General features: G+C 34.0%; 1 protein-coding gene across 1 annotated transcript in view; it reads left to right on the top strand.

Moving 5' to 3' along the window:
* Window positions 1-13: 13 nt before the first annotated feature.
* The window catches only part of LOC140747725 (uncharacterized), a 35,184-nt gene continuing 21,126 nt past the window's right edge, over window positions 14-14,071 (top strand). Inside the window, exons 1-15 of the mRNA XM_073080309.1 lie at window positions 14-328; window positions 851-1,092; window positions 1,624-3,818; window positions 3,895-4,029; window positions 4,955-5,110; window positions 6,308-6,448; window positions 6,536-6,697; window positions 7,071-7,214; window positions 7,880-8,023; window positions 9,462-9,605; window positions 10,597-10,794; window positions 11,153-11,296; window positions 12,210-12,422; window positions 12,774-12,917; window positions 13,517-13,732. Coding sequence (XP_072936410.1) covers window positions 921-1,092; window positions 1,624-3,818; window positions 3,895-4,029; window positions 4,955-5,110; window positions 6,308-6,448; window positions 6,536-6,697; window positions 7,071-7,214; window positions 7,880-8,023; window positions 9,462-9,605; window positions 10,597-10,794; window positions 11,153-11,296; window positions 12,210-12,422; window positions 12,774-12,917; window positions 13,517-13,732 — 4,308 coding nt within the window. The 5' untranslated portion in view covers window positions 14-328; window positions 851-920. The remainder of the gene's footprint in view (window positions 329-850; window positions 1,093-1,623; window positions 3,819-3,894; window positions 4,030-4,954; window positions 5,111-6,307; window positions 6,449-6,535; window positions 6,698-7,070; window positions 7,215-7,879; window positions 8,024-9,461; window positions 9,606-10,596; window positions 10,795-11,152; window positions 11,297-12,209; window positions 12,423-12,773; window positions 12,918-13,516; window positions 13,733-14,071) is intronic.

Genomic DNA, 14,071 nt, shown 5'->3' with positions numbered 1-14,071 from the left:
CTATTTATGATTAGGTTGGTAGAAATGATCACCAAGATACTGTCAAACAGTCATAGTGTCAAAATCGCACTGTCAAATGTATTGCAAATCTGTCGGTTCTGTGTGAAACTGTGAAATCTATGTATTAAGAATGTATGAATAACCTATCTTCATTTCTTAAATTCTTGTGAGGATTTCTTCCGTGTGATAGTATCATCGATAGTTACTGTTACGCGTTATTTCCTTGATAGTTTCAAGTGTTTCGCGTGTCACAATAACTACTCGATTGATAGAGTACATCTTTTACACATTTACGGAAAGGAAGTCTCGCGCAATCGCTACGCAATTTGTGAGTAGTTTTTTTTAAACTAGTAGCAAAATGGTTCATCTTATGTTATTTTGCAAAATTATTAATGCTAGCACTGACACAAACTAATCGCCCGGTTGTGCGCACACGGTATAATATTTTTCTTACCACGTGCCTCATTCTGCGGACTCCGGGTTCAAATCCTATCGAAACAAGTTATTTAAACTGTTTTTATTTTTTTAGTTTGCTTTACACTATTACCGCATTAAAAGTTAATATTTGAACAATATTTTCATCACAATTTTATTAATACTAGTTTATTCTATTTTATGTTTTTTCTTCCTTGTATGTGATGTCATAATGTAGTCAGATGTTAAACATATATTTTTTTATAAAATATTTGTTTCTTGACATAACATATAACATTTTTTACCATATTGACTGAATTCTGTACAGTCCAGTTGGTAGTATGGTTGACTTTTGCTCAGATCACTTGCTGATCATGGTTCAAATCCAATGCATGAATTTTTTTTGTTTGTTTCAATGAATTTTATTTATTTTCAGTATCTATAATTTAAATGAAAATATTACATATGATTTTTGTATACTATCTATACATATATTTTTTTTACCAATGAATCCAAAGGAGTTCAAGGCAGAAAAAAAATTAAAAAATAAGCATAGTACGAAAAATGGAGGACAACAAGTATATGTTTTGCCACCAAATTTGTTGCAAAAGTTGGGAATAAATTTGGGAAATGTAGGGAGTTCCCATAATAAACATGAATCGGAACACGCTAAGTCGAGTAAGTTTATATGGCATTGCAATAATTATGGTTCAAGCATTTTCTATTATTTTCATAACAAGGAGTATATAATAATTATCAAAATGCAATATTTGTTTAAATATTTTTTTTTTGCACATTTTGTTATTATTTAGTACAAGTTCTTAATTTTTATTCTATACATTAATCTTATTAACAGTAGGTTTAAATGAATTGCTTTTATTGAAATATTGTCTTTTATTTCTTATATATGAATAATGAAATATACACATTGTTAATCTAATAACACAACAAATTAAAAAAAACTTAATATTGTAAAGGACACATGAATTATAATTTAATACTTGTCATAAATTCATATGATTGTTTTATTTATTATATTCTTATGGATATAAAATTATAGATGTCAAGATTCTATTAAAATCATGTTCATAATTTTATTATGAAACAATAAGCTGATGTAACTTATAGCAACTAAATATAGTACATAGATATAACATAAAAATATTATATTTCTATACCTATTAATGAAAACAGAAAAAAATATTTCAGGTAAAAGTAATCCACTGGATAAAAAACATGGAAATAGTTTATCAAATACTCTAATATCTAAGGAAAATACTACTTTTGATGAGAAAAAGGGAAGCAACATTAATAATGAGTCTTCAATTATAAAAACTGCAAGTTTAATGAACGAATCGGTATTCCTGAGCCCCACATTTAATAATACAAATGTAAATAATGTTGTTTATTCGTCTACGGATATTGAGGGATGCAATCCTATAATAGATCATGTCACAAAAACTTGTAAAATAATTGAAACAGCGAATGATATAAGTGGAGATCCTAAGCAACCTAGTGTTACTTTAGTACATGAGATTGAAACGGAACTTGAAGTTAATGAGAAAGCAAATGAAACATTCTATCACAAAATAAGTGATGTAGGTTTATCAATCGATAATAATAATATTCAGATAACTGAAAATAAACATGTGAGCTCTAACAAATGTGGTTCATCAAGGGAAATAAAAAACACAATCAATATTATTTCAGAAGAAACTGTTACTCTTTCTAAATTGAGTGAGTTAAATGTTCTCCGAATTCCACAAAATACACTGTTTCCTGCATCACTGAATACAGTTATATCAAAGAATGTAAAAACGACGCCCATTTCGCACTCTGCTCCATCACTAACTGATATTGGCCAAATTACTGAAAACAATGACAATCAGTTAAGCAATATTAAGAATAACTGGAATGATGATACAATTGCAATACCAGTTTCAGAAACAAAAAGTCATGTAAAAGAGTTCGATGAAAAACAAGAAAATCCAGTAAAAGAACCATTTACTTACGAATCTAAGAACGAATCTATTTCTGCCAGTAATAAAAATGAAATAAAAAGAGTAACTTTAAAGAAAGTGTCTGAAGATGGAAATTCAGTTGTTATAGAACATGATTTTGTTCCTATTGAGATAAAATCGAATGGTTTTGAGATCGATCATAAAAAAATACTTTCAAGCAATCAAGATCTTCGTGTGGTTTTTGAGGATCCCATTATTGAAAATTATATCGTACATAATGAGAATATAAATTTTATTACCGATTGTAATAGTAGCAAAAACATACAAGAACCAAGTGATATCATGGAAGACTTTCCAGATAATTCGTCATGTTTATCTTTGGGTCAAATAGATACATACCACAAGAGAGCCGCTGACAATGATCCAGTTTTAAAAGCTGATGTGAATATAGTAATTCATGCTAGTGATAATCAATCAGAGGAAGACGAGACCGACGAAGACATGCATGTAATGGAATATGAATTGTGTGATACCACTAATGCAAATAACAATAATATTGATCATAATGAACCATGCGATGAGATTTTCAAAACAAATTTAAGACCATGTGTTGGAGGTAATGAACTGAAAAGGATTGAAGTGGCAGAAGAGTTAAAAAGTAGTGTGCTTAATGTAGCACCTACAGAACAAAAATGCTTTATTCATATTTTAGAGAATATTGCTCAAGGTAAAGATGACGTAGATTCAAATGTACATGTTGGAGGTCAACAAATATTATTTGAAGGTGTTGATCAAAATAAGACTTACGTAATGGAAAGTCCGCATTCAGAAAGAAAAGGAGAAACTTCTGTATCTAATATGATTACAGACGATGAAGATACTAGTAGAGTGAGTTTAACATTAAATCCTAAAAGAAATAATTTAATATCGAAATTATGCATTCAAGGAGTAGAAAAACCTGGTGGCATAAATATAAAAGAGGAGCAACATTCTGTATTGTTAAAAACATACTCAAATACCAGGAAAGATAAGCAAAACAATAAAAAATCTTCAGTTAAGAACATCAATGCAAAAAGTCAGATTGAAGATAAATTTGTGAATAAGAATGCAACAAATAGTTTAGGTCATTTATTAAATGTCCGTAAATTTTGTGTATGCGATGATTTTGGTATAGTTTCATATGACCGATACGACGATATCGACGAACATATTCACTTTTCGAAGAACAGGACTTTGGATTGCAGCTCTGACATTATTTTTGGTATATACGACGATAATGAAGCCATTAATTATGAGGAACATATAAAAAATGAAGTCAAATTAACAGATTCTTCTGAAGAAGACGGTGATCAAAGTATTTGTTGGTGTTGTGCTGATTCAGATCAATATAAATTTAGTAAACCCATTCATAAGACCCCAAAGAAAAGTGTGGGTGTTGCATCTGTAAGTTTATAGAAGAGATTAAAATTAAATATGGTAATGGTTTATAAGTTATTATAATCTCAAATATTAATTACAGGATGAAAATGTTACTTTATCTAATAAGACAAAAATGTCGCCAAACGCAGAAGTTGGTAATATAAATAATGATGGCTATCAAAAAACCAATACTAAAAACAACTCTAAAGAGTCGACTGTGCGAGGAATATCTAGGGTAAGCTGCTTCTTTATCAAAGCATGTCATTTCAAATTTTCATGCAGATTTTCATAAGTTGTTTTACGTCATTCGTCTACATCAGGGGTTCCCAAAGTGTGCGCCGCGGCGCCCTGGTGCGCCGTAGAAAGTAAAGAGGGGCGCCGTGAGTCGATCCTCTAATTATTGGACACCACAGATATTGGCGTTTTGGTTATCGATTCAAAATGAATATCCAAATTTAACATCCAAAGCATTAAAAAATTTCATTCCGTTTGCAACATCATATCTATGTGAAGCTGGGTTTTCAGATGTAGCTGTGATAAAGAACAAATATCGCTAAGGATCAATGTGGAGCAAGAAATGAGAATAGCAGTGTCAAGTGATATTCCCCGCTTTGAAAAACTGCGCGGAGATCACTTAGCTCACCCTTCACATTGATTTGACTGAATAAATATCGTATTTTATTTTTGTTATCCTCAAGTCTTTCTTGTTGTTTTCCGTTTAAATTATTTTATAATAACGTATTGTACAATTTCATATTGTGGTGTTTTAAATTCGTTTCGATCAACCTAAGGTAACTACTATTATTGTAGTTACCTATTTCTTTCGACTGTCTTCTTCAAATAGTTAGCTAGGACAGGGCACAGGGCGCCGTGAAAGAATATTTAACTTGTAACTGCGCCGCGGGTTACAAAAGATTGGGAACCCCTGGTCTACATAATATATTTACGAGTATCTCGAATGATGATGATGTGTTTGCAGAATATTTCATATATGTATTTCATTTTTTTTGTTTCTAGTTGTCTAAATTATTGAACTGATTTGTACAATTTCTTGTAATGGTCTACCATCAATCCCCTATGATCGAATATGTTGTAATTCTGTAAACCTGCTGTTATGCTAACACATTTAAATAGTAATTTGTTTTCTAAATTCTATATAGAAACGCAAAGCGTCCGCAAATGATAATGAGGTATCAAGTACTAAGAAAATAACCAATTCAGTTAACTGCGTTATTTGCGATGAAGAGCTAGCAGAAACTGTGTGGGAAGATCACATTACTAAACATTGTCTCGTATCTTTGAAAGTTGGTGATAATGTAAGTATCATATATATCATATCATGAAGCTTAGAATAGACCAATACCGTTAGTAAATTAGTAGTTGAGAATTACAATTTTGGTGCAACTATTGGGCCAATACATGACAAAATCTTGGCTGTTAACTGGCGTTCCAGAATCGCAAGGCGTTACTTGCATGATTTCTGTATATTATATTGTTCAGTTGTAATATCTTTAGGTGTTAATCTCATTGTTCCTGTAGTTCCGGGACCAGAATAGGGTATCCCCTGCCTATCGTAAGAGGCGACGAAAAGGGGCTTTCGGGGTTGCGGGCGGCAAGAGTGGGAGCTCGAACCGCCCGCCTAGCGACCCCGGGAAGGACGGCGGTATGTGTGGTCGCATTCCGTCGTATACACCAGACGGCGTGGTAATACAAACTCACCTGGGCGGAACCCGACGGGGCAGTGCGCTGAGAGGATTCCGGTCGCGTTCCTTTGGAGAACCCGGAGTCCTCTACGCAGCGCCGAGGAAGGCCACCGGGGGGGTTTTAGTGCGGTAAAAGTCCCACATAAACCCGTGTCGCTCCCACGGCACCGGGTACCTTTTGAAAGTTTACCCCCTGGTGAAAAAAAAAGGTGTTAATCTCATGATTTCTGTATACATATATTGTTCAGTTCATAATATCTTTAGCATCTTTTATACAAAAATCGTCAAGACGTGAAACCTCATTAAGTATGGAGATGGGTAGTTGAACTTTCTTGAACTAAATAACTTGATCATATTTGAATCTATATTAACTATAAACCTAATAATGCGTTAACACCTTCAGAACACACAATAGCATGTTTTTACGACTTTGTCGTGTAAGAGTTGTATTTTTAAACAATTAAACATATTTACTTACTCATGTAAGTATATATTTTACATTTGTAATCGTTATCGACCCAATATTGTCTGACCGCTAGGCATGGGTCTCCTCTCGGAATGAGAAGGATTAGGCCATAGTCCACCGCGCTTTGGTAGATTTTACATCCATTTGATTTTTTTTAAGATCTCTCACGTATGCAGTTTTTCCTTCACCGTTAAAGGTAGTTATAATTGATTTCTAATTGTAAAAAATTAGAAGTTCGTGCCCGGGATTTGAACCTCTCGATTGTGATGCCGGGTCTCAACCACTAGGCTATTACTGCTACCATTTCTAATAGTATTATATAAAAGATTTTGAATAATTTTCAGAACATTAAAGGCGAAGAATTGTATCAGAAACTAGAAGAACAAATAAACAAAGTGGGTAGTTTGAACTGTTTAGTCTGTGGCTTACAAAATGACCAAGTAAATGATTTCTTGAAACATGTACAAGAATGTTTTAAATCTCAGGTGATGTTCAATATCATAACTAAACAAAAAAACAATAATTTTGAAACACTTATACCTATAGAAACTAACTCGATTTGTCAATTTTAGGCAAATGATGTAAGTACTGAAAATGTTGAAAGCAATGACCAATTATCTGACACATATGTAAAATGTGGACTTTGCAATGAAACTATGGACACCTACGAGTGGTCAACACATCTCGCCTCTGTTCATAACTATTTGGCGTGGAAGGACGGAGAACAACCACTGGTAAGTTACAATTTTTTAAATAATATTTGATCTCGGATAAGATAGAGAGTGAGACGTGTCCACACTAGGTCACTGATGCTTTGTCACTCCCGAGGACTACATTGGAACGCATCAGATAAATATGGCTCCTTTACCACACCTTTTAAATTGGAACACAGCAGCACTTAACACCGCAGTTGTTTTTGGGCTGAGATAGGTGTCGCGATAGTGCCTTCGAAGTGTAACTAAAACTATGTAGGTATAATATTAAATTTATGATATAAATGTCAATTTTTTGTCTATCATTTTTTCCAAATTCCAAATAGATCAGTTATTTAAGTCTTTGTTTACAGAAGTGCTAAGGAAATTATATTAATAATTATCATTATTACAGAATGTACACGACATAGATGCAACTCGCGACCATTTGCAACGTATCGTGCAAGAGCTGGGAGAGTTGGTGTGTAACACTTGCGGCTTGACTAGGAAATATCCCAAATCATTCATGCACCATGTACAGAAATGCGCTGGTTTGCCGGTAGGTATTCGTATAGTCAATGTTTACGTATATAAGTAGGTACATGTTATCTTCTTGCGATAATATTGCAATAATGTTTATGTACTTGGCTGTGGTTAAAACTTTAAATATGATTATGCAATTGTGTTATAAAATGGTTATCTGTTATATTCTACATCAACATCACATTCATAAAAGTGAAATGAAGGTCAAAAATCCTTTTGACCTCAAAAATATTGTTTAATTGACTTAAATCAGTAGTATGTACATTATGATACAGTATATATCGATTATCTGCAGCAGCACCTAAATTGATTATTTTTAAAATTGGTGCATGTCCCATGTGTATATTAAAGACTAGCTGACTCGGCAAACTTTGTACCGCCTCAAAATCTATTTATCAAATATATTTCATATAAAATATAGCGTATGTTACTCGTGGATAATGTAGCTTTCGAATTTTGAAAGAATTTTTAAAATCGGTCCAATAGTTTTTGAGCCTATACATTACAATCAAACAAACAAAGTTTTCCTCTTTATAATATTAGTATAGATAGTATAGATTACTTTAAAGTATTATATAGTGTGTTTTCTACTATGTTACTTAAACAAAACTTATATAATATGTAATCTTCATGCTATATATTTATAATTTATAATAGAATATATTTCACTAATTATTTCAGAAGGTCGATTATATTGAAGATATTCCGGTAGATACCGATGTAGAGTGTGCAGTGTGTCATGATAAAATGGATAACTCCTTATGGATCGAGCACATAGCTAAGAAACATAATTATCTGGCCTGGAAGGTTGACGAAAAGCCATTAGTAAGTTCTTAAAATAATACAGCGGTACTTTTGAGGGCTACTGAAATATTATGTAATAAATGGAATTGTTTAGTTCTATTTACTTTTGATTAATACATTGTTATTTTTGATGTCTCATGCAGTGGCGTAGCTAGGTAACCAAGGGCCCTGGGGCAAATAAAAAAATGGGGCCCCACTGCTATGGAAACTGATTAGGTCTTATCAAACAAAAATATGAAATATACAAATACTTTATAAATGCTAAGCTATTTAAGCCCTTTTTTGTGCAGTGCAGGGCAGGTAATAAAAATATTAAACAGTAACAACATAAATTACAATAAATACTGGATGTAGGTTTGGCTAATAAAACGAAATAGGATCGTCAAGGATTTATCATATAAAGGTCGGGCCTAACTGACTAAATAACTATATTATTTACAATTTTTCCTAGCTTTAGTTTCCGAAAAAATATAACGTTTCCACATAAATCAAAAATGTTTCACTGTAGGGACATTTGTTCTTAAAATAGGCAGATCAAAGCGTTATAGGACCACGATTGGATACGATCCTATGACGCTAATGTGTCCGTTATATTTTCGCAAGTTACAAACATATATGTCATAACATCGAAGAATTAGTTGATTAACCAACAAATTCTTCCATATGACATATGTATTTATGTATAATCCTTAAGGATTAGTATGCAAATGTATGAAAAAATACGTATTTTCTTCAAAATTTTCCTTTTCCTTTAATTTGTCACATAACATTACTTACTTAAATAAATTAAGGGTCCATGTGTCGGCGCACCCCGATTTGATACGATTGCGCATTAACATGCCGATCAATACATTTATTGATTTATATATATACTCGTATATGTCTACCAAACCGCAAGATACTAACAAATAAACACAAAAAAACATATGTCTGCAAACTATACACATTTGTGCATAGGTGGTCTGCACCGTATCCCTTAGCCGGTTCTTACGGCACCCACGGAAAGAGAGGGGGAGGCCCTATTTTACAACGCCGGGGCCCCACGGCGGAATACTTCCGTTAGGTCGCATTCTAGCACTCCATATTTGCTCATTATTTCCTTGCATGATTGGTGAACAGTCCATGCTTGAGTTAGTTGAGGTAAAACTAAGTACTAGTACAGAAAGAATTTAGGGGAATTCCCTAGGCATAACTTTTAAATTACTTTCAACTGAGTTGTCATGTTTAAAGTGGGGTTGCAACATTTCATATTTATTTTGAAAATGGGAGAAATTTCCAAAAGTTCCGTTCGATCGAAATTTCTGGTAAGGGTTCGAGGGCCCCCTGAGTTTGAGGGCCCCGGGGCACTGCCCAGCCTAGCCCCTAGGTAGCTACGCCACTGGTCTCATGTCGATTGCGTTTCTTCGTTCTCTTCGCTCTGTTTCATTTGGAACTATAATTATTTTTTTGTCTTTCGCAGGATTTAAACAATTATCATGAGCTTCATAATCACCTGAGCAAAATAGTAAAGGTCGTCGGTGGTCTAAAGTGCATCCATTGTGGATTTGAACGGAAATACGCCAAATCCTTCGCGTTTCATGTGAACAACTGTCCTGGAGACATCGTAAGTGTGGATGATATATGTATTTTCAATTGAAATTTGTATATTAGCAAAAAATGTTATAATTTGATTAGAATAATCATTTTCATTGGCGTTATTCTATCTAATTGTTACCGATTTTCGAGCATATGTATGAATCTTTGTGTATCCTTATGGTCCAAATGGGCAAACGGATTTTAACTTATGAGATGTCATTGGATTAATTAAAATTTAGGAAGAGTAATAGGTTTAATTTATAAGCATAAACAGCCTGGATTTTGTTTTTATTTTTATTATAACATTACTACAGTTGGGCCATTACGAACGTGAGAACTGTGTCATAAAACATTTTTATCAGATCTCTTGCTCAGACTTATAGGCATTGTGTTGTGTGTAACAACAAAGAGATTTGTCGATATTCAATAGCAGGTAATCAAGGAAAGTTTAAGGAAAGTATAAAATTTTTTTAGGATGTATTTCTAATACCTGCTTTTAAGACGAACAATATATTAAATGATATAGAATTTAAATTAATATAGTTAGTTACGACCGCGTCGTTCATAGCTACTGGCGTCCGAGCGGCATCCCTTTTTTATTACACTTTATAGACCAATAAAAAAGTGGTACAATAGGCGGACTTAATGCTATGCTAAGTAGCATTCTGCCAGTCAACCTTAAGGATGTGCAGAAAATATAAAGGCGGCGTAAAATATATATTAAAGATAATTAAAAGAAGAAAAAAAAAAACAAAAAATAATAGAAGGATAGAAAGAGAAAATCAAACATGAGAATATAAAGAAAAGAGAGTGAAAAAAGGACATGTCAATAGATATAATAGCAAGTAAATATATAACTAGGATAAACAAAAAGCAAATATAAAATGTAATTATTTAATATTCGTTTTTTATCGATAACGAGTTGTGCGACATTGTCTCATTCCTTTGACATCATGTTTTATGACTCAGGTCGCACGTTTGTAATGACCCAACTATATATTTTAAGTCTTTTCTTATAGAGTTCTGCGAGCACTACAGTTTGCGATGTAGAGGCAGTTGCGTCGCAAGCCAGCGTCGATGATGTAGTATCAATCCAAGCAGATGCGGGGAATGTTACGTGTGGTGTCTGTAAAGAAGAGGTGACATCGGAAAATTGGTTAAAACATATAAAGGAAAAACACAACTACCAAGCGTGGAAGGAAGGTGAAACACCTGTTGTAAGTATCATATTCAATTTTATTTTCACACGATTGTGTGACAAAAAATATTATTAATAAAGAAATCCTGTGGAAAATATATTACCCAGACTTATCGTTTCAAGCTGCGCGTTGCCTGTCAGTTGGTATTCGATTTTTTTGTTCTCGATGGCGAAGGGAATTGTTTTTCCAGTGTGTTTCATGTAGGTGTAGTGCAAGTGTATGTATGCAGCCCAAACAAATGATGGATTTTATTATATGAGGTGTTGTCGTCTAAATTTTGTATTATTTTTATAATCCTTAAAAATGTTTTTTTTTTTTTTTATAATTTGTTAGTTTGTTTTACTGAACAGTGTAAAGATATAAAATCAATTTACAGAACTTGAAAAACGATGAAGCAGTACGTACACATTTATATAAAATTTTACAAACATTCGGACCTTTGGAGTGCGCAAAATGCGGCAAATTACGTAAATACGTCAAATTGTACCTGCAACACGTTGAAACTTGTACTGGACCTAAGGTAAAATACTTTTTACTTATACCTTCTTATCTTGGAAGGTGGTAGAACCCTTTATGGTTCGACTGCGGTGGCACCACCGCCACACCTATTTCTACCTAATAACAGCAGTGTTAGGTGCTGCTGTGTTCCGATTTGAAGAGTGTGGTAATGGAGACAGATTTTTCCGAGGCGTTCCAGCTTAGTCCTCAGGGGTAGCAGCGCATCTGTGGCTGACCTCAGGTAGGAATATCTATTCCTATCTGGGGTTGATTACAGATGTCCATGGGCGGCAGTAGCCACATACCATCAGGTGGACTGCATGCTCGTCTGCTACTCCTATAATATAAGAAAAAAAAACTTCTTATCTCTCTATAGTAAAGTTAAATAATTATAAGTTAATACTTTATTCGTCGAAACAAGGCAATTTTGTTAACTATGACTAATTTATAACTGCGTTTAAAGTGAAAATTGTATAAGGCATCTGTTCGCCAGATTTTAGATCGTTGCGATACATCTATGTTTTCCTATTAACAACTAACTTAACTTATATTGTATGTTAAATGTGTGCCAACAGGAGACAGTTTGATAAACTAAACTATATTACAATTACCTACAAGTCATTTATTTTTAGCAGGTTGTCTTGTCGCTAAGCAGCAATATCGTCCGGTTAACTTATGTATAATATAGATATAGAATAGATAAGAAGTAAAAGTATGGAAAGTTAATTCTAATATTATACTCTGAATCTTAAGAATAGCTGATATAGTAATAGTAATGGGCAGTGGCCTAGTGTAGTCTCTGTCAACTTAATTCAAAACAAACTTCAATTTTTTACCTATCACCTACAGTGGACGGTTGGTATCTAAACTTCAAAAAGGGTAGGAGGAATCTTATCAAATCGTGAATTGGCTAATCTATTTTTATTTTTTTACAGGAACCCGAGGAGACCTTGGACCCTTCTTATATCGAATGGGACTCCATTTTAGACATACCTTGTCTTGACGATTCTGTTACGGTAGACGACGCTGATGCTATGAAAACTGTGCAGTGTGGCGTGTGTGACGTAGAGATGGAGTCGAAACTGTGGGTAGAACACAGTCAAAAAGAACATAACTACATGTCATGGCAGAAGGGGAGAAAGCCTCTTGTACGTAAATAGTATTAAGGTTCATACTTTACGGTTTGTCTCAGGCCGAAAAGGCGAAATATAACCTTTTTCGCCTTTTCGCCTTTTCGGCCTGCTTACTTTGTGTTCGGAATAAATAGTCTCCGAAATTTGTTAGTGACAAACAAAAACGGAAAATTCCTCAAACATTTTGTAGAATTTTTCTTTTCTTGTGCATCGAAGGGAGAGGGGTAGGGGGAGGGAAGGTACGGGTCCGTTCCTACGCCTCAATTCGTGTTTTTTGTACTACTTATTGGCAGGTTTAATTGTAATTTTTCACTTTGTGTAGATTTGGTGTACATATTATTTAGTAACATATTATATTTATTTTAGGACTTACCTGATGAGGAGGGACGGCGGCGATATTTACACAGTATCGCCCAAAAACTGGGGGCGCTCGTGTGCGCTAAGTGTGGTATAGCGCGCAAATACGCTAAGAGTTACATGCAGCATGTAGAGAGTTGCACTGGACCACCGGTAAGTGTGCCACAATGATTTACTTAGATAAGTAACTTCTTTATAATATAGGGTAAGCAGTCGAGCATGCACTCCACCTGATGGTAAGTGGGTACTGCCGCCCATGGACATCTGTAATCAACCCCAGACAGGATTAAATATTCCTACCTGAGGTTGGCCACAGATGTGCCGCTACTCCTGAGGACTAAGCTGTAACGCCTCGGAAAAGTATGTCTCCCTTATCATACCCTTCAAACCAGAACACAACAGCTCTTAACACTGCTCATCTACCACCTTCAAACTTGTGATAATTATGGTGATGGTGCCAAACCCACTGTAACTGCTATGGTTTGATTTTGTTAGATGGAAGTCGTAATATACGAGTATAATGATTATTTAGATATTCGTTTTAGGGTTGCTTACTACTTGTCTTTTAATATATTAACATTGGAATTTAACAGATTACAAAATAGTTGTAATTGTATTGTATGTTTTATAGGTCGAAACTTGAGGAAATCTAATATTAAGAAAATAACAATAATTCATACTTCTACGCTGCCTGTCACAGAAAACATGATAAAATATTTTCAAATAATCAATATCTTTTCAAAACTTTACAGGATCCAAATGCAAATGTTACTAACACGTCTTCAAGAGTGAAAAGGTCTTCAATGTATGCAGAGGCGTCTACTAGTGCTAAGAGTTCGTGTAACGAGCAAGAGCCGATAGTGGTTAAATGCGATGCGTGCAAACGAGATATAAAGGCGAGGCAATGGATCAGCCATATACAGAAACGGCACAATTATCAAGCTTGGCAGGAGGGACAGGCACCTATTGTAAGACATTTATTATTATGACATTATAATTATAAGACAGGTATTATTATAAGATTTTGTAACCTTATTGTTTGTTATATAAGAAAACGGTAACAATAATAATATTTACGGAATTAGCACAATTTTTACATACTAACGAAAAATATTGTCACAAATAGCCATTCAGTTTAGAAATTAGATATGTTTTTTAAAATTCTTATCGTTAGTTTTTATTTATCTAATGATGATAAATTGAAACAAGACCACAAGGCTGCGCGTTTCTGCACGGATTCCACTTGAAAACGAATCATCAACACCCCGAGGGTCTTCGATCGGCTAGGATCGACATAGGCTCCTTTT

This window comes from Epargyreus clarus, unplaced genomic scaffold (assembly GCF_041222505.1).
Source record: "Epargyreus clarus isolate Ecla_fem2 unplaced genomic scaffold, WU_Ecla_fem_2.2 ptg000015l, whole genome shotgun sequence".
NCBI lineage: Eukaryota > Metazoa > Arthropoda > Insecta > Lepidoptera > Hesperiidae > Epargyreus > Epargyreus clarus.
The sequence above is the reverse complement of the archived record's forward strand: the minus strand, read 5'-3'. Positions and strand labels throughout refer to the sequence as shown.